The sequence below is a fragment of the Nicotiana tabacum genome, chromosome 9, assembly GCF_000715075.1.
Source record: "Nicotiana tabacum cultivar K326 chromosome 9, ASM71507v2, whole genome shotgun sequence".
Classification (NCBI taxonomy): domain Eukaryota; kingdom Viridiplantae; phylum Streptophyta; class Magnoliopsida; order Solanales; family Solanaceae; genus Nicotiana; species Nicotiana tabacum.
This window is the reverse complement of record NC_134088.1, coordinates 64,511,972-64,534,628: the sequence shown is the minus strand read 5'-3', so window position 1 is coordinate 64,534,628 and position 22,657 is coordinate 64,511,972. Positions and strand designations below refer to the sequence as shown.

At 37.0% G+C, this 22,657-nt stretch overlaps 4 protein-coding genes across 8 annotated transcripts; 3 read left to right on the top strand and 1 right to left on the bottom strand.

Annotated features, from left to right (window-relative positions):
• Nucleotides 1–5,558: 5,558 nt before the first annotated feature.
• Nucleotides 5,559–6,371, top strand: LOC142163931 (uncharacterized). The gene is made up of 2 exons (XM_075221086.1): nucleotides 5,559–5,892; nucleotides 6,082–6,371. The coding sequence occupies exons 1-2, from the start codon at nucleotides 5,559–5,561 to the stop codon at nucleotides 6,369–6,371; spliced, it is 624 nt and encodes a 207-aa protein (XP_075077187.1).
• Nucleotides 6,372–6,926: 555 nt separating this feature from the next.
• Nucleotides 6,927–7,631, top strand: LOC107825634 (uncharacterized). Its single transcript, XM_016652509.2, has one exon. It carries the CDS (start codon nucleotides 6,927–6,929, stop codon nucleotides 7,629–7,631), a length of 705 nt encoding a protein of 234 aa, XP_016507995.1.
• Nucleotides 7,632–13,200: 5,569 nt separating this feature from the next.
• On the bottom strand, nucleotides 13,201–22,063 carry LOC107825637 (ent-kaurene synthase TSP4, chloroplastic). Of its 5 annotated transcripts, none has more exons than XR_001657128.2 (17): nucleotides 21,815–22,063; nucleotides 21,610–21,720; nucleotides 21,231–21,286; nucleotides 20,856–21,141; nucleotides 20,605–20,785; nucleotides 20,044–20,261; nucleotides 19,840–19,960; nucleotides 19,599–19,696; nucleotides 19,296–19,507; nucleotides 19,101–19,213; nucleotides 18,903–19,001; nucleotides 18,312–18,527; nucleotides 18,077–18,218; nucleotides 16,200–16,445; nucleotides 15,813–16,108; nucleotides 15,269–15,364; nucleotides 13,201–14,323 (listed from the first exon to the last, which is right to left on the bottom strand). XR_001657128.2 is itself a non-coding variant. In XM_075221713.1 (16 exons), exons 1-16 carry the CDS (start codon nucleotides 21,918–21,920, stop codon nucleotides 15,319–15,321), a joined length of 2,547 nt encoding a protein of 848 aa, XP_075077814.1. In that variant the 5' UTR covers nucleotides 21,921–22,063; the 3' UTR covers nucleotides 15,086–15,318. The 5 variants fall into 5 exon arrangements, 2 of the variants coding, with proteins under 2 accessions (XP_075077814.1, XP_016507998.1); XR_012694900.1 differs by having other exon boundaries at nucleotides 21,231–21,283; nucleotides 21,815–22,011; XR_012694899.1 differs by having other exon boundaries at nucleotides 14,136–14,270.
• On the top strand, nucleotides 13,655–15,177 carry LOC107825638 (zinc transporter 1). The gene is made up of 3 exons (XM_016652513.2): nucleotides 13,655–14,302; nucleotides 14,410–14,559; nucleotides 14,719–15,177. The coding sequence occupies exons 1-3, from the start codon at nucleotides 13,655–13,657 to the stop codon at nucleotides 15,022–15,024; spliced, it is 1,104 nt and encodes a 367-aa protein (XP_016507999.2). The 3' UTR covers nucleotides 15,025–15,177.
• Nucleotides 22,064–22,657: the final 594 nt, after the last annotated feature.

Below are 22,657 nucleotides of genomic sequence, written 5' to 3'. Positions count from 1 at the left end.
GTTCAATCATCGATGATAGAATAAAATTGCACGACAGAATAAGAAAGAAGTGATATTGTTCCTAAACTTCATAGTCTCTGAGAGATAAGTACAAACATCTCCGTACCGATCCTTCAGACTCTACTAAGCTTGCCCGTGACTCGTGAGACCTATGTAACCTAGGCCTCTGATACCAACTGTCACGACCCGAAATTCCCACCTTCGGACCGTGATGGCGCCTAACATTTCACTTGCTAGGCAAGCCAACGTTAGAATAATATTAACCAATTTTTAAACAATTTTTAAATTATTAATAATCAAAGAAACAAATGAGGAAGCAAAGGTTGAAATATAGTGAATAATCCATAAAAACAACGATGTCTAAATACTATCCCAGAATTGGTGTCACAAATGCACGAGCTTCTAGAATAATACAAATAAAGGTCCGAATAAAATAAAGTTATCTTGAAATAAATACACAGATAAAGTAAAATAGACGGGGACTTCAGAACTGTGGACTCCATGCAAATATACCTCAAGTATCCTCCGAGTAGCTGAGATCCGAGCAAGTCTATGGCACGCCACTGGGACCAACTATGAAATCTGCACAAGAAGTGCAGAGTGTAGTATCAGTACAACCGACCCCATATACCGGTAAGTGCTGAGCCTAACCTCGACGAAGCAGTGACGAGGTTAAGACGGGTCACTTACATTACCTGTAAGCAATATTAGTAACAACAACAATAATATAAATAAATAAGGTAACTCGTTTATAATAATTGAAGCCAACTCAACAATCATAACCAATTAACATTTCCATCAATTCTGTTGCAGCGTGCAACCCGCTCTCACAATATATTCACATTAAATTCTGTTACAGCGTGCAACCCGCTCTCACAATATATTCACATTCAATTCTGTTGCAGCGTGCAACCCGCTCTCACAATATATTCATTTTAATCAAGTCTGTTGCAGCGTGCAACCCGATCCCCCAATATATATATATGTATATCAACTTTTAAATAAGTCTGTTGCGGCGTGCAACCCGATCCTCCACTTTTAATAAGTCTGTTTCGGCGTGCAACCCGATCCTTCAATATGGACTTTTAATAAGTCTGTTGCGGCGTGCAACCCGGTCCTTCAATATGAACTTTTAATAAGTCTGTTACAGCATGCAACCCGATCCTCCAATATGGGCTTTTAATAAGTCTGTTGCGGCGTGCAACCCGATCCTCCAATATATTCATTATAATTAATTCTATTGTAGCGTGCAACCCGCTCTCACAATATATTCATTTACCAAATCGAATTGCGCATGCAAATCGAGGAGGGTAAAAATAACATTTTTAAGGCTTAAGAGTGCAGATTCAAGTTCTAAAACATAAGATGACCTTTTGGGTCATCACACTCTTCAAACAACAACCATGATGAACAACTTGATCCAACATGGCAGAATACAGTACATACAGAATCACACATACCATCTGTTCAACGAAATGCCAGGGTCAGTTTTAATGTTAATGTTGATGAATATATGAATGATTTTGCTTCACAAAGTCATGTTGAGATTAGTCGTCATGAGAAGTTGCAAGAAAACACAAAAAATGAGGGTGATAAAAGGAAGTCACCTACAGCGCCAAATGACGCCCATGGAGTTCCTGGTTTTTCAACTGGCCTAAACCCAGTTGAAACTCAACTGGAAAGAAAAAATTATTCACATGTTGCTGAAGGTCACCCGCAAGTCCAATCTCAAACTCCAGTTGATATCATTGATACTCGACCACTGGCAAAAAACTTGAGTGTCTCACTGACTGCCCATGGAATTCCTGTGTTTCACCTGTCGAGATAATATTTATTGATAAGGAAAAGGAAATCGCAACCACTCCTACTACTCAAGTGCAGCCAATCACTACAATAACAAATTTGGCATCGTCAGGTAATATTTCTGCAACATATGTGTCTAATGCAGCAAATACTGATTTACCTAGGAATGTCAATGCTCAAACTAATCCCCAACTCAATCAAATATCAATGCCAGTAAATTTTCCTAAGATCTCCACCAACTTTGACAAAGCACATGCTTTCCAGAAAAAAAATAATACTAAGACTAAGCATCATCACACTAACGCTCAGATGTTAACACCAAAAGAAAATACACAACATACCAAATACCATAGTCAAACAATCAGTACATCAGATGCAAACACACATCAAAGCATCTTAACCAGTTTTTATATACCAAAGCACACACACTTCGTACAACCATATGCAAATGTCCACCAAATTACCTAATTTTACTCAACAAAATCAGCAACCAAACTAAACCAAACAGAAGTTACTGCCCAGCCACCTAAACCAACTAACTTTCATGCCCTATCACCTCCTATCATAACTCATTCACTTGATACAAAATTAAGAGCAAGGCAGGCAGCAGAAATAGCCCCAATAGAGTTCACACACCCCAAAATAACTACCAAACAGGGCCAACCGACTGTCACATTTACTAAGAAGGACTACATGATCACCCTTGCATCCAGATGCCAATATACAATTGTAGGGAAATTTCTTAACACAATGCCTCGAATGGAGGTGATCAGGAGAAGCTTCATATCACAAACCGAACTAAGAGGAGTTAAAATAGCCCATTTCAATGCTTGCACAGTCTACATTGATCTAGACAATGAATACGATTACACAACTGTCTGGACAAAAACCTTCATGTACATACAAAGTCAAAGAATGGAATTACAAGCTTGGACACCTAACTTCAACCCGAATGGGGATAACCCAATAGTTCCTGTTTGGATAGTCATTCCTGAACTACCATGGAATTTCTACTACATAGAGGTCCTATCTGTATTGTTGTCTCCTATTGGTAAGGTATTGCATCTCGACCTAGCCTCTATGCAGAAAACAAGAGGAAGTGTAGCTAAAGTCAAAATGCAGGTTGGCTTGACTCAATTCAGGCCTCATCATGTTTGGCTAGGCTTTGATGAAGATCAGGATGTTAACGGGGATGGACAGTAGCTAGAAGTGGTATATGAGGATCTACCAACATATTGCTCACATTGCAAGCACTTAGGACATGAAGACTACTCATGCCCTATTCGAGAAAAAGAAGAAGAAGACAAGAAAAAAGCAGCTGTTGAAACCCCACAAACTCAAACCAAACATATATCAAATAATACTGAAAGAGCAAATAGAATACAACATCAAAAGGAGCACATCATACCAGGGCAGCACAAAGAACAAAACTACAACCAAAAAGTAGTGGTACAAGACCAAAATGAAGAACAACAGCGAAAAAATCAAACCTACAACATAATAAATAATAAATGCAAACCACTCCAAGGATCAATGGCAATCTCAAAAGAAGAAGAACTTCAAGGGTATCAACCAAAAAAACAAGCAAAAGAAACACAAACAGCCTTATGAACAAATGAATGCAAAATATATAACCACAAAAACTCAGAACCATGGTTCACAGACCAATCCACAAACTGACACGACAAGTGCTCTGGAGAATATGGCAGAATCAAGTGCCAGGACTACTGGTATTGATGCTGCAACTGATGGAGATAACAATGGCAGGGACCAGATAAACGACAAACAGCACAAGCATGAAACAGTGGAAACAAACATAACTCAAGAGAACCAACATATCAGGACTGCTGACAAATCTAGTGGCAATCCAAAAGATCCAGGAATTGGTACAAACAATACTGCTATAATTGTTGGGGTATCACCAGCTGTGACAAAGGAAAATACTATTGAATGGGTTCAAAGGAGTTTTGGAATGAACAAGGAAGTCCTTAATGTTACACTCAACCACTCATGTCAGGATATTCCCTTATAGACATGTATGGAATCTCCTATGCCTAATGGCAATACAACAGGATCTGTACAACTAGGGACCGAACTAAAAAGTTATGGAACAGGGAAACAAACAATACCAAGAGTTGATGATCATAAGGAAAAGCCAATTCCATAACAGCTTCACAATGCGTTACCCAACAATGCTTTGAGTAGCAACGCAACTGGAAAACTTCTAGCCACTATTCAAAGACCAATAGTGGCAACCATACCAAATGACAAAGTCAGTGATGATGCTCCAGAACCCAAAGATGTGGTTGGGAAGGATGATATCGTTGTATATGAACAGAATGGTACAACTACTGTACCAAAGGAGCCAACTGCAATTAATACATTGGCTATGGCTTGTACAACAGATACATGATCTCCAATACAGATCCAAGTAATTGAACCATTGAAATCTCCAAATCATGTAATGCATGACATTATTACACACAACCAACAGCCAATGGAACTTCATATTCCCTTGGTCAATAAAGAGCAACTAGAAGATGAAGGTGACAATGAATCTATTGCTGGGAACTTCAAGGCTGTTGCAAGAGAAAGAGATTTGTCACCTAGGTTGTCTACTAAATAGGGGAAGAAAGGAAAGAAGCAAAACCAATTAAAGGAACAACTACCACCCACAAGAATATTGCCCAAAAGGGCAGCCTCCACGACTAGATGATGATTAAAATACTCATATGGAATATTAGGTCTGTTAAGACACAACAGGCCTTTCAGAGAGTTATCAACATGCAAAAGGAACATGGTTTTTTTTTATAGCACTTATGGAACCTTTTTAAAATCAAAGATTTATTCAAAACTACAGGAGGAGACTAGGCATGTATGCTGCGATTTCAAATGTCAATGGCAAGGTATGGATATTTCTGGATTCAGTCATGCAGTGGGACTTATTAATTGACATGGAACAACAACTTACTATCAGAGTCTATCATCAAAATATTGGTAAATATATCATGATGACTTTCGTATACGCTAAGTGCTCATCACTGGACAGATTAGAATTATGGGACAGTTTATACTACCTTGCAAGTGACATGGAACTACCATGGCTAGTTGGAGGGGATTTTAATGTGCTTTTGAATGAAGAAGAGAAAATTGGAGGGCTTCCAGTCTATCCTCCAGAATATGAAGACTTTGCCTTCTATGTAAATTCATGTGAACTCTTTGACACTGGTTACAAAGAAAGTCCCTTCACATGGTGGAATGGGAGGCCAAATGCAGAATGCATATTTAAAATACTGGACAAAATCTTTTTCAATTCCCCATTCCAATCTTTATTCCCAACTACAGAGGTCGAACATCTTATTAGAACAGGCTCGGATCATGCACCACTGTTTATGACTTGTGGTGACACGATAATCACATTTACTAAACCATTCAAGTTTCTGAATTTTTGGACAAAACATGCCACTTTTAGGGAGGTGGTTCGACAAAATTGGCAAGCTGACTTTACAGGTGACCCCTTCTGGATGTTCAAACAGAAATTAAAAACAGTTAAAATTGCTCTTTCAAAATGGAGTAGGCTCACTTAAGGGGATATCTTCAAGCGACTATCTTTAAGGGAAGATGTGGTCAGAATAAAGGAAATGCTTTTTGAAGAAGAACCTACAATTGAGAATAGAATTGTACTTTAGAAGGCACAGTCTGAATTAAAGAGATATCTGAGCATAGAGGAACAATATTGGAAACAAAAAGCAGGTATGTCCTGGTTTGCAGAAGGAGACAGAAACACTAGTTTCTTTCATAACCATGCGAATGGTAAAAGGAAGAAAATCCAACTGAAGAGGATCCAGAACCATGATGGTAATTGGATTGAGTCGCAAGAACGGATGGTTGATGCAGCAGTTGAATTTTTCCACAAACAGTTCACACATGAAGCTGATCATACAAGTTCTGAGCTCCTCAACAATGTGCCCTCAATGGTGTCTTGTGATCAAAACATAGAACTTTGTAGAATTCCTACAATAGAGGAGGTAAAGGCAGCGGTTTTTTCACTGAGTGGTGAAAGTGCAAGTGGGCTAGATGGTTTCACAGGTATTTTCTTTCAAGAATGCTGGGATATAATAGGGGAAGACATACATGAGATGCTGAAACTATTTTATGGAGGAAGTTCCTTACCTAAGTCTATAACTCACACAAACCTTGTCTTGCTACCAAAAAAATAACAGGTTCAAACATTTAATGACCTAAGAACTATTATCTTAAGCAATTTTGTAAACAAAGTTATCTCCAGAGTTGTTCATGATAGGCTGGAAAAAATACTGCCTTCTTTGATCTCTTCCAATCAGTCAGGATTTGTCAAGGGGAGAAGTATATTTGAAAACATTCTGTTAACACAGGAGATTATTACTAACATAAGATTAAGGGGAAAACCTGCCAATGTAGTTATCAAACTTGACATGGCAAAGGCATATGATAGGGTCTCATGGAAGTATTTAATGCATGTTTTGAGAAAAATGGGATTTGCAGAATGCTTCATCAACATGATATGGAATTTAATTTCCAACAACTAGTATTCTTTTATGATTAATGGTCAAGCCTCAGGATTCTTTCACTCAACAAGAGGGGTCAAGCAAGGGGAACTTCTCTCTCCATCCCTGTTCATACTCTCTTCATAAGTACTGTCTAGGTCGTTAAATAAACTATTTGAAGACACGAGGTTCAAGGGCTTTGGGATGCCTAAATGGACGGATCCATTGAATCATTTGGTCTACGTAGACGACACTATAATATTTTCTTCAGCTGATCCATACTCTTTAAGGAAAATTGTAGAAGTATTGTCCAAGTATGAGCACACATCAGGCCAAATGATCAATAAGAAAAAGAGTTCTTTTTATATACACTCTAATGTGTCCCCATTAGTGTCTAGCTCTATAGGTATTAACACTGGATTTTCAAGGGGTGAATTTCCATTTACTTATCTTGGTTGTCCAATATTCTACACAAGAAGAAGGAAGGATTATTACAATGACCTGATAAAAAATATAAAGGCAAAATTGCACTCTTGGAAAGGGAAGCTACTATCCTATGGGGGAAAAGCTACATTAATCTCTAGTGTCCTATAGAGCATGCCAACACACATCCTTTCTGTCATTGATCCACCTAAAAATGTACTTGAACACCTTCATAAAACCTTTGCGAGATTCTTCTGGAGTAACAAGGAAGAAGGTAGAAGTAGACATTGGAAAAAATGGCAAAATCTATGCCTTCCAAAGGAAGAAGGGGATTTAGGTTTTAGATCACTGCATGATGTATCAAAAGCTTTATTTGCCAAATTGTGGTGGAAGTTTAGGACATCCAAGTCCTTATGGTCTAACTTTATGTGGAACAAGTACTGTAAAAAGGAACCCCCGACAACTGTCCAATTTAGACAAGGATCTCATGTATGGAGGAAAATGTTAGAGGCTAGGGAAGAGGTGGAGCAGGAAATACTATGGGAAATAAATATGGGTTCTACTAATGTTTGGCATGAGAATTGGACTGGTCTGGGAGCTCTGTACTATATTGTTCCAAATGACTATACAATCAATGAAGATATACAGGAAGTAGCTGAATTGAGAGTGGATGATACCTGGGATGAACACCTACTAGCACAATCTTTCCCCGCGGACATTGCTCAACATATCAGGCAAGAAGTCATATTTGGCACTACTGAAGATTCCTGGGATGTTCCTAGATGGATGCCTACACCTTCAGGAAATTTTTCTGTTAGTAGTGCTTGGAATATTTTGAGGCATAGAGCTCATGCAAATCCTGACTACAGTAAGATATAGACTAAAGGTCTACCTTTTAAAATCTCATTCTTCTTATGAAGATTGTGGAAGGGGAAGATTCCTACTGACGATTTGTGGAGAAGAAATGGGTATTTGGTAGTGTCTAAGTATTGGTGTTGTTCACAACCGCAAGAAGAGTTTTTTCAACACTTGTTCTTAACTAGTGAAACTGCAACCAGAGTATGGAGAAACTTCCTTCAAGCAGCAGGTTTGGTGGTCAATATAGTACAGGTACATCAAGTAATAAGAACATGGTGGAATGCAAAGTGTTTTCCTATACTAATGCCATTATTTCAGGCAGCTCCAGCTGTAATCATATGGGAACTTTGAAAGAGGAGAAATACAATGAAGTATGGTGGTGCAATTTCCTACAATAGGGTGATTCATGAAGTGAATAAGACTTTACATTACCTAGCAAGGATGAGGTACCCATGCCTGTCCAGAATTCCTCCTCTATGGTCAGATATGATCAGCTTCTTTAAAGGTTACAAGCCATATGTGGGGACTAAGACAGTTACATGGCAGCTTCCTTATGAAGAGTGGTTCAAATGCAATACTGATGGTGCATCAAGGGGCAATCCTGGACCAAGCTCATATGGGTTTTGTGTTCGAGATCATGCTAGAGATTTGGTGTTTGCGAAAGCACAAGAGATATGAGAGACAACTAACATAGTGGCGGAGGCAAAGGCAATTGTGGAGGGGCTGACATACTGTGTGGAAAGGCAGCTACATCCACTGATTATGGAGACTGATTCCTTAGTAATGAGGAAGATAATTGATGGCGAATAGGAAACTCCTTGGTGTATATGTGCTGAAGTAAGGAAGATCAAGCATATAAAGAACAACTACAATGTTGTCTTTCAGCATGTACTAAGGGAAGGAAACAGTGTTGCTGATTTTTTTGCTAATCTAGCTTTCAATTTTGTAGGTACACACGCATTTCAGTCATTTAATGAATTTCCAAGTGCAGGAAAAAAACTAATCAACGTGGACAAATCATAAATTTCTAACCTTCGAATTAGGGTTGTGAAGAGAAGAGAACCTGATTAATGAGCTCAACATATAAAACCTTGCATTATTTTTAACAGTACATGCAAGAATTTAAAGAAAAGTAGGCTAGTAAAACTCCACCAACTAGCCTTCCTAAACATGCAGTTGTTCTCATTTGTATGGCGTACATACTTGTTTGGTTATAATTATAGCTAACATTGCACAACACCAGACTATAGGGGACCTGTTGCCCCCCCCTCACTCTACTGGGCTTAGACACTCCATCTCCAGGGATTTACACACCACTTGTAAATGCTTGGCTGCAGATACCAAAGACCTACGCTGCCTCTGCAAATGTTTGGTTATAGTTGTTATATCTCTCACTCTACTGGCTTTGCTTGAGTAGTGTTAACTGTAGGTTATAATCAATATCCTCAAAAAATTGAGGCAACAATATGTTCAAATTATTTCTGCACATCTCAAGGGTTCTACACTTTTGTTGTGACCACTTGTAAATGCCAATACTGCTCTCAACAATATGTTGGCATATCATTTGACAAGGTGTATAACAATTGTTGAATCTGCAGGTCAAATATATGCCAATTGAAGGGTGTAGATGCCACAATCTGGGAGCACAGACACATTTCATAACCCTGTTTGCTATATTTTGCAGGATAGCAAGATCAGAAAACTTAGGCAAAGACTAGTCTCATACAGATACCAAAGGATGCCATATTTGCTTGGTTATAAATGCTCTCTCTCTTTCACTCTACTGGGCTTACATACACCAGGCTTGAAGGGTGTAGATGCCTGAGTAGTGGTGACTATAATATGCCTGGATGAATCACCAGTTATGCTCTCAACAATTATAAAAGGCTTAGAAAACTGAGGCTATAATATACAACCAGCACTGCTTCTGCACAGAAGACAATCAAGAAATGATTAAGCTTCAGCAGAACCAGTACTTCATTATTAACTACCAATTGGAGTTGCCACTACATAGGGCTATGTGGGAATGACTTGAAGATAACCAACAAGGGAATCGCAATCTAGCACCAACAACATCCCTCATCATTCATCACCCAGTCAACATCAAAGTTCCCAGCACACACAGAACCTGGGAGCACAACATTGCATCTTAACTTGGTTGCTTCATTTTGCAGGGATCAATAACAGGATTAGAAAACTGAGGCAAAGACTAGTTCCATACAGATGCCAGAGGATGTTCAACCTCTACTGGGTTTACAGTATATTCTCAACCTGCACTGCTTTTGCACAAAAGACAATCAAAAAAATGCTTGGTGTTCAGCAGAACCATTACTGTTGTTCAATGTATGGTCTATCATTAACTGCCAGTTGGAGTTGCCACTGTTTCTTGCTATGTGGGAATGACTTGAAGATAACCAACAAGAGAATCACAAGCCAGCACCAACAACAACCTTTCCTCACCGCTCACCACTTAGTCATCTTCAAAGTTCTCAATACACACAGAAACCTGGGAGCACAACACTACATCCTAACTTGATTACTTTATTTTACAGGTTTCATAGACATGATAAGATTACTTTGGCAAGTATACAGAGGGGTGTAGACATTACAAATAATCAGTAGAATACTGGTTCTACACAATATATGTTTGCTGCTACTCTGAAGAGTCTTACTGCCTATTTGTGCTAGTATCAACTCCCAGAGGTATTAGCATATTGCAATGATCATTATGGAAGATTCTCAGCACATTACAATAACCAAATATCAGCAACATAGATGACAACACAATCATGCTATACAGATCAATTTCAATCATCTTGAAGGGGTCAGCAATTTGCTGTACATACTCAGAAACAATATAGATATCAGTACACATCAGGATCAGAAAAATGGAAGCTATCATGCTATACATCACAAGCAGCTTGGCTTGGACATCGATCAGATGTACCCACACAGACAGTTATCACATGGCCTGATCTTGACTGCAGTGTAATGCTTGTGTGGTGTTAGACTATTTCTCAGTGGTATTAGCATATTATCATGCTCATTCTGTGGGTGGTTTAACACCATACAGAACCATGGAGTCAAGCAGCCATCTCATAGATACGGCTTATACTAAATGTGATTGCATTTATACACAGTACATGGTTGCACATATGAACAACCTCTTGGTTCATGATTTGTTGGTAATGGTATATCAAACTGAGGATATCTACTCACATAAAATAGAGGGAAAACGGCTGCACACATTTGATTTTGGTATTGACAGTATAGTGTCATTTCATTATCCAGTGGTATTAGTGTGCATGCATGCTCAATCTGGAGATGAGAAGACACTATATTGTCTTCATGTATCAAGCAGGCATCTCTGTTGCTATTATGCTTTCATCCCAAAGTCATGTTCAATGTATCAACAATGATGCTGAAATTTTTAGCCTCAAGATCACAACGTCCAAAATGCTTTGCTATACAACTACTGGATTTAAATATACCTAATCCTTGGATTGCAACAAATGGCGTATGGTGAGAGCTTTGTAGGTGCTACAACAAATTATTGGCAACTGGTGTGTACATTCACAATCGTCGGCAACATTTGGATGCTGCAAATTACTAACCTTATATTTTTCATCTTTCATTACGCTACTCCTACATTGTTTGTTTGTAGGATACTTAAACATTCTGTAATTTTACCCGGTTTGAAATTTATTATATATAATAGCTACTAGGATAATGACCTAGTAGTATATTTGCTTAAGGAAAAAAAAACATATTTAATCAATAAAGTAGCCGACCTAGCTAAGCATGAAAACTAAATTTTTTGAATGCTTTGTGACCTATCATGCTCGTTCTTTTGTTTTACCTTTGTTTGAAAATGATTATCTATATACTACATATTCTAGACATGTCAACTACAGGCACAAAACAAATTAGCGACAGACAAAAATATGTAGCTAAACAATAAAATTCGTCACTAATCTTATTTAGCAGTGGATTAGCGACAAATTATAAAAAAATTCTATTAGATATGAGACCATTTCCTAGCTAATTTTAATTTCTTATGTCAAAATATGTAATAATTTTTTTAGTAATAATATTAGTTTACTTTTTATCAAAAAACAAAAGTCTATTTCCATCTAGTTAACGGGATTATGCATTACAGTAATTTAGGTATTGCCTAGGAAAAAATATATTCTAATACAATATTTTTTTAATAATATGTTCTTCTTTTACTGATTCTTAACCTGGTGAATTAATTTCAATTAATTTATTTCTAGAATAAAATAAAAGTTCGATTGTCTAAGGTCAAAACTTTTTAGAAACTCAAAAAGAAAATCACAGTAAACTTTAAGATTTTAAATATTAGCCTATCTAAAATTTACGTATATATATTTTTTTGATTTCAAGGTCTTATATATTACTCCCCCTTCGAATCATTTACTAAATATAAAGTAAAATAGAGATTTTATTAAGTTGCAACATTCTTGCTAAAATTTAGTTATTATTGTCATCTTCTAATCAACACGACCATTATGAAATTACATCAAATTTGTCGACATTAATTTGTGAAATAAAATAAGAATAAAAGAAAGTGGTTAAAAATTAATTTGTTTAAAAAAGAAATAAAAAGTAAAAGTATTGTGAAAGATAGTATTTTGGAGACTTTGATTTATCAACACCATGTTACAATTTGTGATGGTTGGAAGAGTTCATTCTACGTAGGAAAGAAAAAGAAACGGTATTCCTAAACATTAGACATATTGATAGTGATTTACATTAGTAGATATTAGACATCTTACTCAATTTTACATTAGTAGAAGAGTTCTCATATAATGTAAATAACAGTTAAAATTTTAATTTATTTCAAAATCTTACAGATTTGAAAAGTATTGAATGACAATTCCCTACACCACGTAGGATTTGTTCAAACCCAAAATTCACATAATTTGACTATGAATGAAAAAGAATCTTAAAACTGAATTTTTCTGTATTTTAATTTAATATAAATTTGGGTTAGTCAAGCAAAAGGTTAATGATTATTTGTTATGGCCATTTCTTTGTTAGAACAACTAAGGTAATATAAATATTAGACAAAACTAATAGGAACATAGTTCTAATAAGAAAATAATTTATATAAGGTAAAATTGTAATGGACTTTAAAGTCCTAAATATTAAGATTTCCTACATAAATCAAATAAAAAAGATTTATTAACCATAATTTTAATTAATCTCAAACTCCTAAATATTTGATATTAATTGAATGACTATTTGAACTGTATTTTAAAAGGGTAAAACAAAACAACATTTCGCTAAAGGTCTTCGTACTTTTAATATAGTATCGATATAGATTATTATACAAATAAGTTCAACGGTAATTTAAAGGTCGAAATCATCATTAGGCATGAAGGCTGGTGACTAAAAACTAAAACAAAGATGCTAAAAAAAAGTTGTATAACTTTTGCAGCAGCACTCGCATTATTATCTTAAAAAAATTGTGTGGAGTTGGGACACGAAAGCATATCCTCAATAGGCTACTTTATAATCGAAAAGCTGAAGAAAGGAGAAAGCCTTTTTGCTTTAAGAGTAATAGTGGTAGTTTAAGATTAATAGTATATATAGTCCGACATAATAACGACATCCTGAGGTCAAATATGACAAAATCAACAGAGCAGTGTGTGCTAAATGCAAAGTTGAGAAACTGTGAAGCCTTTCTTCAAAGGCAATTGCATTTTTGCATGACAACACTTTGTCACCACCAACTACTAAAGTCCTTCTCACTAATCTTAAGTTACTACTCAAAAAGCTGTGGGATCCAATAGCAGTTTTACCAGAAAAGTTGATGTCATGTAGTTAAGTCGTTGGCACTCAAATTGAACCTTCCCACTCCAACTCGATGGCCACATCATCGATTCAATTACACCTAAGGACGTTCTTCTATAAATATAAATGAACACTTTCTTCCTGGTCTCTCAATGCCAGTCTCCTTTTACTAGACTAGATTTTCTTTTGTTTAACTCCTGTTTCTCCTCTATTTAGCTTATCTCACCATGAATAACCACAATGTCCAAGTTTGTTCTTACTGCTATAAAGCTGTAGTATTAACATGCCTTGTCATTCTAGTCTTCGCCCCTGGAATCTCAGGTGAATGCACTTGCAACATCAAGGTTGATCAACCGCGAAACACCAAAAACAGTAGTGATTCCCTCAGATACAGACTCATATCAATAGTTTCAATACTGATTGCTGGTGCAATTGGGGTCAGTCTCCCACTTTTGGCAAGGAAAATTGAAGCTCTGAGGCCCGAAAATGATATTTTCTTCATGATCAAGGCCTTTGCTGCTGGTGTCATTCTAGCCACTGGCTTCATCCACCTATTGCCTGATGCATTTCAGACACTAACATCACCTTGCCTGCAAGGCATGAACCCTTGGGGGAAATTCCCTTTCACAGGTTTCTTTGCCATGGTCGCCTCTATTGGATGTTTGATGATTGATACATTTGCAACGAGTATTTACCAAAAGAGGCACTTTCACATAGCTAAGCAGGTCAATATTGTAGACGAAGAAGCAGCCAGGGATGACATACAACACAGTCATAGTCATGCCAGCCATGTTGCACATGGGGCGACTCATTCTATCGGATCTGATCAAGAATTGATTCTGTCTGAAAATATACGAAATCGCATCATATCACAGGTAAGCTCCATTAGATATTTACTGCCACAAAAGAGGTTAAACTTATAAGAACAAGCATTAAGACCAAAAAAGCATTAATACTAATGTGATTACTGCGGCTTAATCAGGTGTTGGAGCTAGGAATTCTGGTCCACTCCATAATAATTGGAGTTTCCTTAGGTGCCTCACAAAATACCGAAATGATAAAGCCTCTATTGGTTGCTCTGTCATTCCACCAATTCTTTGAGGGTATGGGACTTGGAGGCTGCATTTCACAGGTAGCATCCTTATTCTCTAACAAGCATGACATGAGTTTTTGACATAATCAAAGAATATTCTAATAACATAATGCTGACAAAGAGTTAATTAGGTAAGTGACTCGAAAGGTTTCTAATTGTTGACGACACCTAATACTCTCTCTTGGTTGAATTTTCCAGGCAAAATTCAAGTCTACATCAACAGCAATCATGTCAGTTCTTTTTTCTCTCACAACGCCAGCAGGAATTGGGATTGGGATCGGAATATCGAGGGTGTATAATGCCCATAGCTCTATTTCTCTAATAGTCGAAGGGATTCTGAATTCTGCTTCTTCAGGGATTTTAATCTACATGGCCCTCGTTGATATACTAGCATCAGATTTTATGAATCCAAGGATGCAGAACAATGTCAGACTTCTATGCGGGGCACACATTTCACTTCTTCTTGGAGCTGGGTGCATGTCTGTGATGGCTAAATGGGCTTGAATAATATTTCAACAAAATGCTTATGGGTTTGGTCTTTGAGTAATTGAGTTGAAGCAATGAATTGTTTACAATCTGAAAGCTGGTCGGCTAGGAACTCAGTTGTATTAGTTTCATTAAATTAATATAGCTTCTTCAATAAACAGCTTTCATGAATATAGAGTACCAGGAAATTCTGATTAGTTGCTTATGATACAACCAGGAGAGGCACTAATAAAGTATAGCAAGCTGCTAGTAAGACTAATACCTAAAAGTTACACCAGTGAGCAGTGAACTTCAGCAGTATCGTGCTCCGGACTAGTAAATTATCCAATATTCACCACTCCAATCAGCAGTTCCAGCACTGACAAGAATTTAAAGATCAGAGAATTAGTGGCTGGCACCACAAGCCACCCCAAAGGGCGAGGAAAGAAGGCAAAGAATTAAAGCAGTAAATGTCTGGAACCAGAAATAAAGGCAAATGGGCAAGATAATCCCTTAATTTAGGAATTGAATTAACTGTGTCCCTCAAATATTACATAGAACATAAAATGTCCTCCAAGTTTGTAACTTAGTCCACCAAACATATATTGTTAGCGTAACAGAATTTAGTCAATGTTTCTGCTAACCCTAACTGCAGACTACTTTGCTGACAGCTTTAGCTGCTACAACTGGAACTGAACTCAGTCCCTATCGAAAAGGATGGTGCTAAGGATCATTTGGGGACTAAGGTAATCCAACCCTTAAACTTTAAAGACTATTTTGCCCATTTTATCCACTTAGTTGATCAGTAAATACCCAGTCCACCTTACTCAAGATTTATAGGTTCATGAATAATTGCCTTCACAGTATCGGTCATCGCCATTGAACTGAAACCATCGTCCTTGATGTAAAAGTGATGCAGCACTTTGCTCATTTTCCAAAATAAATCCTTGCAAGCACGTGGAACTACGCTGCCCTCTCCTTGCAAAACCATGTTCAGGAGTTCTCCCCTTTGGATTTCAATTGTACGGCTCAAATCTCCAATGGCTGCTTCCTCACTTACGCTGCCATTCCCATGAATGACGCTCAAGGCTACAGCATTTAGTTTTCCATCCTTAGACTCTCTCTGCAAAAATATTTTAAGAGATCAAATAACTTAGAAAATGATGAAGCAGCAAAGGGAATGTCTGATGCAGAATAATGAAGCATATATATACCTCAAAACTCCTGATGTCATTAAGAAGACGACCGCAAGTGCTCATTAACTTGAATAGACTCTGGTATTCGGGGTGTTGCACAACATCATTTGGGAGCTTGGGCCCAACAAAATAAAGTGCTGGGAGGACAATTGGTCCTAAGGCAAATGATACGTAACCATTGGCGATATATTCATCCATCGTTGGCACAGACATATCTCTAGCCCATTCAGCTTCTCGTAACATAGCATTCAGTAGATTCGACCACTGCAAACATAATTTTAGCTTACTCAAAAAATAATCAAAAGATATAACTGCAAGAATTTTCTACTTGATTTTCCAAACACAATTTGAAATTAGATAAAAACACTTGTAAACAAAGGATATTGGCGAATCTTGTAATACTGAAAGGAACCAACTGCTCAATTGCTGAGGGATACTGTTTATGTGACAGAAAGAGCATCTTGAGTTCGACCTATATGGTAAAGTATGGTGACACTAGAACATCTGTCAAAGAAACCTGGATGAAACATGGTTGAATGTAAATATGTGCCCAACAGCAAGGCAGTTATGCCAAAGGTACAGTAACCAAGTATCAAGACGAAGAGAGTTGTCGCACAGGATCAGCAAACTGGATAAAATGGGAAGCTTGGATCCCTAATAAATGTGCCATAAAAAATTTCTCTTCTTAGCACGGGTAGGGCATGAGTTGATATATAGACAAAGCATAACTAACAGATTGAAGAAGGTCCACTTGTTAGAGCTCACTGCTGAGAGGAAGGGGTTGACGTCATCATTTTATAAATGTAATAGGTGGACATTAATCTTGGAAAGTCATAAAAGTCTACAGCTGTTATCCTTGACCACAAAAGTTGTTGCATTCATGAGTCTGAGACCAAGTTTTACAAGTTGAAACTCAACCAGGTATAGTTGTAAACGGTAAGGGAAGCGAGAGTTTACTGAAGAAAGATAAAATACTACATTGAGTTCCATAGTTTTAAACTTTGATGCTGCTTCATCTATCAGTTTTTTTTCTTGGGTTAACCATATTAACCTCCCTTCTATATTTACATAGTTTAGGAAATCTCCCTCCTAAGTCTATAAAATGCAATAATCTCCCTCCTAGTGCAATTTTCATTGCAAAACTCCTCCTCTGTTAGTAAAGAGTTCGTCTGACTATTGGATTCGAATAACCATATCAACTAACCTAATCTTAATCTATACACCTCATCTGATTAACTCTGTCATTTATGTTGAAAATTAGTTTCCTCATTGGGATAAATTCATCATGTCAGATGCAATTGATTCATGAGTCACGACAGAATAGAAACATAAAGAACTTCCAATATTAAAAGATACACCTGAGAAAATAGAGTACTTATTTTAATAATAAGCATTGTGAAAATATATGAACATTAATGGTTTACTTTATGAAACATGTAGTGCTAAAGAATCTTTATCTCAATATTTACACTCTTCTAAAGATGACTGTATCTATATCATAACACTTGACCCAGTAACTATCATAGGGTCAACAATATTCTTCCTTGACTTTAGTGATTTTAATAATCCTTTGATCATTTTTAAGTTAAGAAATATGTCGTTGGTATAGTTTTTTCCGTAGTTTCTAAATATATAATTTCTGTTTTCAAAAGATAAACAAACCAATGTCCGACGCCAGACCAAATCTTAACCAAGATAAATGACAGTGTAATCGACATTTTCTTTTTTGTGTTTTACACTTAAATTTGGCATGACATGCCTTATGCCAGAAAAACAAAAACCTTGATTGGCATGCCATGCTGCAAACAATTTAAAATAAGTGGGAGAATTAAACAATATGAATATCATAGAGTGCAATATCTCTATTAGTTATAAAAAAAGGTAAAGAGTCTTACAATATCAGTTATGTGTCTTGTCGCATTATGTGCTTGCCACTTAAATGCTTCATCTCCAATCTCACAAATAGTGCTGTGAAGCGCTGAAAATATGATGCCCACTTTCTCCGAACAGCAGTCAGTGCTAACATCTACATCCCACCTGCCAAAAAGACCAAGGGGTTTGAATAAGACGACACTGCTGAAATCACCAAGGAACATTTATAACAATGAAAATATGACAGGAGACATGTACTTCTTAAACAACTGAATTAGGTTATTCAATTCTTCCATAGAACCTCCGACATCAAAGAAGTCATCAACCACAGTAGTAAGTACACCATTCTTGGCCCATGACATGCGGGCATCAGATAGTTCAGGATGAAAAATTGTGGCTGCAGCAGAAAAGTAGCAGTATGCAGACTTCTCTCTGGCAAACTTCAATTTGTCCAATCTGTTTCGTATTAACCACCTGTTACCACAAACACTTAAGTCTGCACATCAGGAAAAGTATAGCACAAAGAGAGCTCTTCACTATTTGATATCATATCTTCCTCAACAAGGTAGAGACCAACTCGCTGGCAAGTAATAAGGAAAACAGAACCAGGAAACCTATGAGCCAAAAGGTTGCATATAAGTTAAAATCAACTATCTTTTTGTCAATTTCAGAAGTTGTCGAAAGCGAAGAAGTTAAATAAGGAAAAGAAAAAATATCTGGGAGAAGTAATATGTGGTTTAAGCTTTTCCAGTTTGATTTAATAAATATACCATCTCTGATCTGACTATTGTAAAACAACTAGTGACAACTGCTTCCAGAACGATGATCAAGGTTCAAAAAGATACGAACCTCTCAAGTTGTTTTAATTCTTTGCGGTGAATAGATTGGCAAAAGTTGAAGTCTTCTACCGCCAAGGTTAAGAGATCTTTGTTGCCAAAATTTGACGAACTGTCCCAAAAAAGGGAAGAATTGAGTAATTGACAAAAGGGAGCACATATAACCAAAACAAGCACAAGATCAGTCCTTGAGAAAATAGACAGAAGTTACCAATATGAAGTTTTTAGGACTCTTGTATTATCTACTTCATAGTGCTCTATATTTCTCCTGTTGGCTATCCGTTCTAACTTCGCATGAGAAGGGAACTTAAGAACATCATCCACCTAAAATAAGTAGCAGTAGCTAGCTCAAAGAGACAATAACAATGAAATCTGAGCTGACCATAACACAACTTATGGAAAATACCTGTTCATGGATCTGTCTCATACGTCTGCTTGGAGGATAAACCTCACTTGCCAGTCGCTGTCTAAGAAAATGTAAGGATGAGTTCAATTTCTCAGAAACAGGTTGATCAGTAGCAATAATCATTTCTAACGCTTGATACAAATCCAACATAGTATATATGTCCTTCAAATGTCCACCACAGTGCTCCTGCTCCAGAAACTGAGCTACAGGATCTGTAATGTACGCCTAACTCGTCAAAACTACTTGAACAACAAAAAGTATTCTAAGAAAACAAGCTGATACGATTACAAGTCATTGAGGTACCAGAGGAGACATTGTATCCATATTCGCGCAATATCCTGAATGACATGGCACAAGTGGAAGCATTTGTGAAGATTTCTTCCTCCCCCTGCAGCCAGCATCTTTTTTTTTTTTTTTTTTTGGTTGGCTAATGTCATGACTTGTAGAAGTAAAAACTTACAAATGCGTAGGCTTGGAGAGAGTCAATCTAACAGAACTAATATTGTTGTACAAGCACAAGAGTATCTGTGATTTTGAAGGTTACCGGTAAGTTTCATCCAGTACACTCTGAATTTCCTCAGCAAAATGTCGACAAATTCCCAATTTATTGAGATTATCGACCATACAAAGGCGTCCGTGTATATCTATTGGACAGATAGCTGGAACTGAAAGGTCGATAGGCATTAGACAAGTTGCTTCAAGATGCCATAAAAACTTTCACGATATAAATAAATGTGCAGAAATTTACCGGCATTCCCAAACTTTTCCAATGCATGGCGAAGGTAATCGAGGCAACAAGAATCATAACGGTGAACAAGAGAAGCAGCTGTAGTAGATGGTGAATTGAACAATGACCCATTCTTACTTTGATATTTCATAACCATCTTCCAGTCTTGAAGTTCTCCCATTCCCTCTGACACATAAGCGAGGTAAGGATTAAGCTCCAATGAGCTGCTGTTGTACAATCTAACATGAAGAAGGAATCTTCAATGAAAATACAGATAAGCTGAGGTGAATATGAAATCAGAATGCTATAATGTTATCTCCAAAAATTGCTTTTCTTTCTTGATGAACTTTGATTTTCTCATTGAAGCATAGTAAGTTAGGTGGGAGGATCTACACGATGCCCATCTTTTTTGCAAGATTTGAACAGGTCAATTATCCTCTCAAGATGCACTGTATATTTTAAAACACTTAGCTAGCCCCAATCAGAGAAAAGCTAAATCAAAATTATACAACTAGAACCCACTTTTAAGTTCATTTAGAAAAGTAGATATAATGTTACAACATCTTAATGACTAAAATCTACCTTTGGAGCTCGATATCCCTTCTATGAAGCAGCTCATTAAACACGCTTGATTCTAAATGAAGCTTCAGAGATAACTCTTTAGCATATTCAAGCATGCCAGTGAATATGACACCAAATCCAATTGGAGAATATTGGTCCTCGTCAATTGCAGAAGCAAAATTTAACTCGATAAAAAGTAACCCTGCAACATGCATTGCTTCAGTCCGATGAACATAAAGAAAATTTCAGGTAAAGAACAATCAAATCCATACCCCTGCTGATTAATTCTTCACCTACGCCCCATTTTTGGAGTGCAAGGACACATGCCAAAGTAGACGAAAGAACATCTTTAAGTAACGAGGGTCGGTGATGCGGAAGCGCCCATGATCCATCTTCCAGTTGATTCTGCAACACCCAGTCAAGGCACTCAGGGAAACATGGGACTTCAGCTGAATGTGGAGAAGGGACCATTGCCACCCACGCCGTGTCGTATGACGAAACAGAAATTTCAACTTTGTGGAACAGTTCCCTGATTCTTTCTTTGGTCGCCTCATTGCTCTGCGTTCAGTTTTACAAGATTAATCATCTCAAACGAGAGAGAGAGTGTGTGTTTGTTGGGTAGGGGTGTTGATTAGTGGAAATCATACTTGAAGAGAAAAATCAGTTGATGGTGCTGTTTGGGTGGCATCAATCAGACAAGCTGCTAAAACAAAGAAATGAACGTTAAAGAAGACAATGAGTAAAGCGTGATACATAATCACTCCCAATGCAACTTTTAAACCTGTCACTTTTCCTCATTATATTTCAAAGAAAGTGAATTTTGACTAACATTTTAATACAAGGAAGACTATAACGTGCTGTAATTTTCAAATTTTGTAATATCTTCACTTTACTTATTCATCTAAAGGACCGCTGCTGGCATCTTTCTTTTAAAATTTATTTATTTATGTGCTATGGATGCCTAGCTAGGACAAAGCAGGCGTAAAGGAAATTGCAGTAGGTGTAGGTAGTAGGAGTACTACTTACCAGAGGAATGGGAAGGTTGGGTGACACCCAAGCGACTAGCAGTGTTGAATTTGTTTGTGAAAGTATTTGTTCCAGCTCCGTTAAGGGAATGAAACTTCCGAGGTTTAAGAACTATAAACCCAAAATAAAGTAGGCTTGAACTTTGATTAAAAGTGAAAAGGAAAAGAGAAGCGAGAGTGCTTGAGTGGAGTAGAAGAGAGCAAACCTGAGAGATAAGAAGAGGCGGAGGCGGAGGAGGGAAGAAGGCGATGGGTTTTAGTAGAAGAAAAAGTAGTAAAGCAGGTGGCAGTGGTAGCAGGCGAAAGAGGCATGATTGCTGATGGTGGAATAATGGAGAGATGAACGCGGCCTCTGTCTATTTGTATTGGAAAAATGTGAGTGCTTATTGTTGCTGTCTGTGGTGGTGGGATCAATTATCACAAGATACGCTCCCCCAAGCAGACAAAGTAGAGGTGCGTGCGAGTTCATGACACCTGTTAGTATTTACTCAACTCACACAACATAATAAGTCACCGTATGTGCATATATTCTCAAATTTATTCTAAAAAATTTAATTTGTTTGAAGTTTGGATTGAAAATTAAAATATATTTAGATATCTATTTTGGGTGAAGTTTGATTTAAAAAAATATGAAATATGACTTATACCCACAAATTTTGAAAACTATCACAAATATCCAACAGTACCATTATCAATAACATTCATTATATTATCGCAAACCATAGTCCTCGACATAAATAAATTTGATACAAAATTATCATTTTTATAATAAATTACACGATACACTATCAGATGACTAGGAAGACGAAACAACATCATTACAAAATAATAAATAGTGAGCTCTTTTATAAAATACAAAAATTTAGGGCAATTTTTTAAAAATATAATAATGATATTTTAGCCCAAACCCAGCTATTGAGCTGGCTTTGGGATTTGATATTTGGGATTTGACTAAAATGTAGGCAAAATCTATGACCAAATATGTGTTTGCCAAAATAAAATCCAAGTTTATTTTGACAAAATTTATGGCCAAACGGGTCTTACATTCT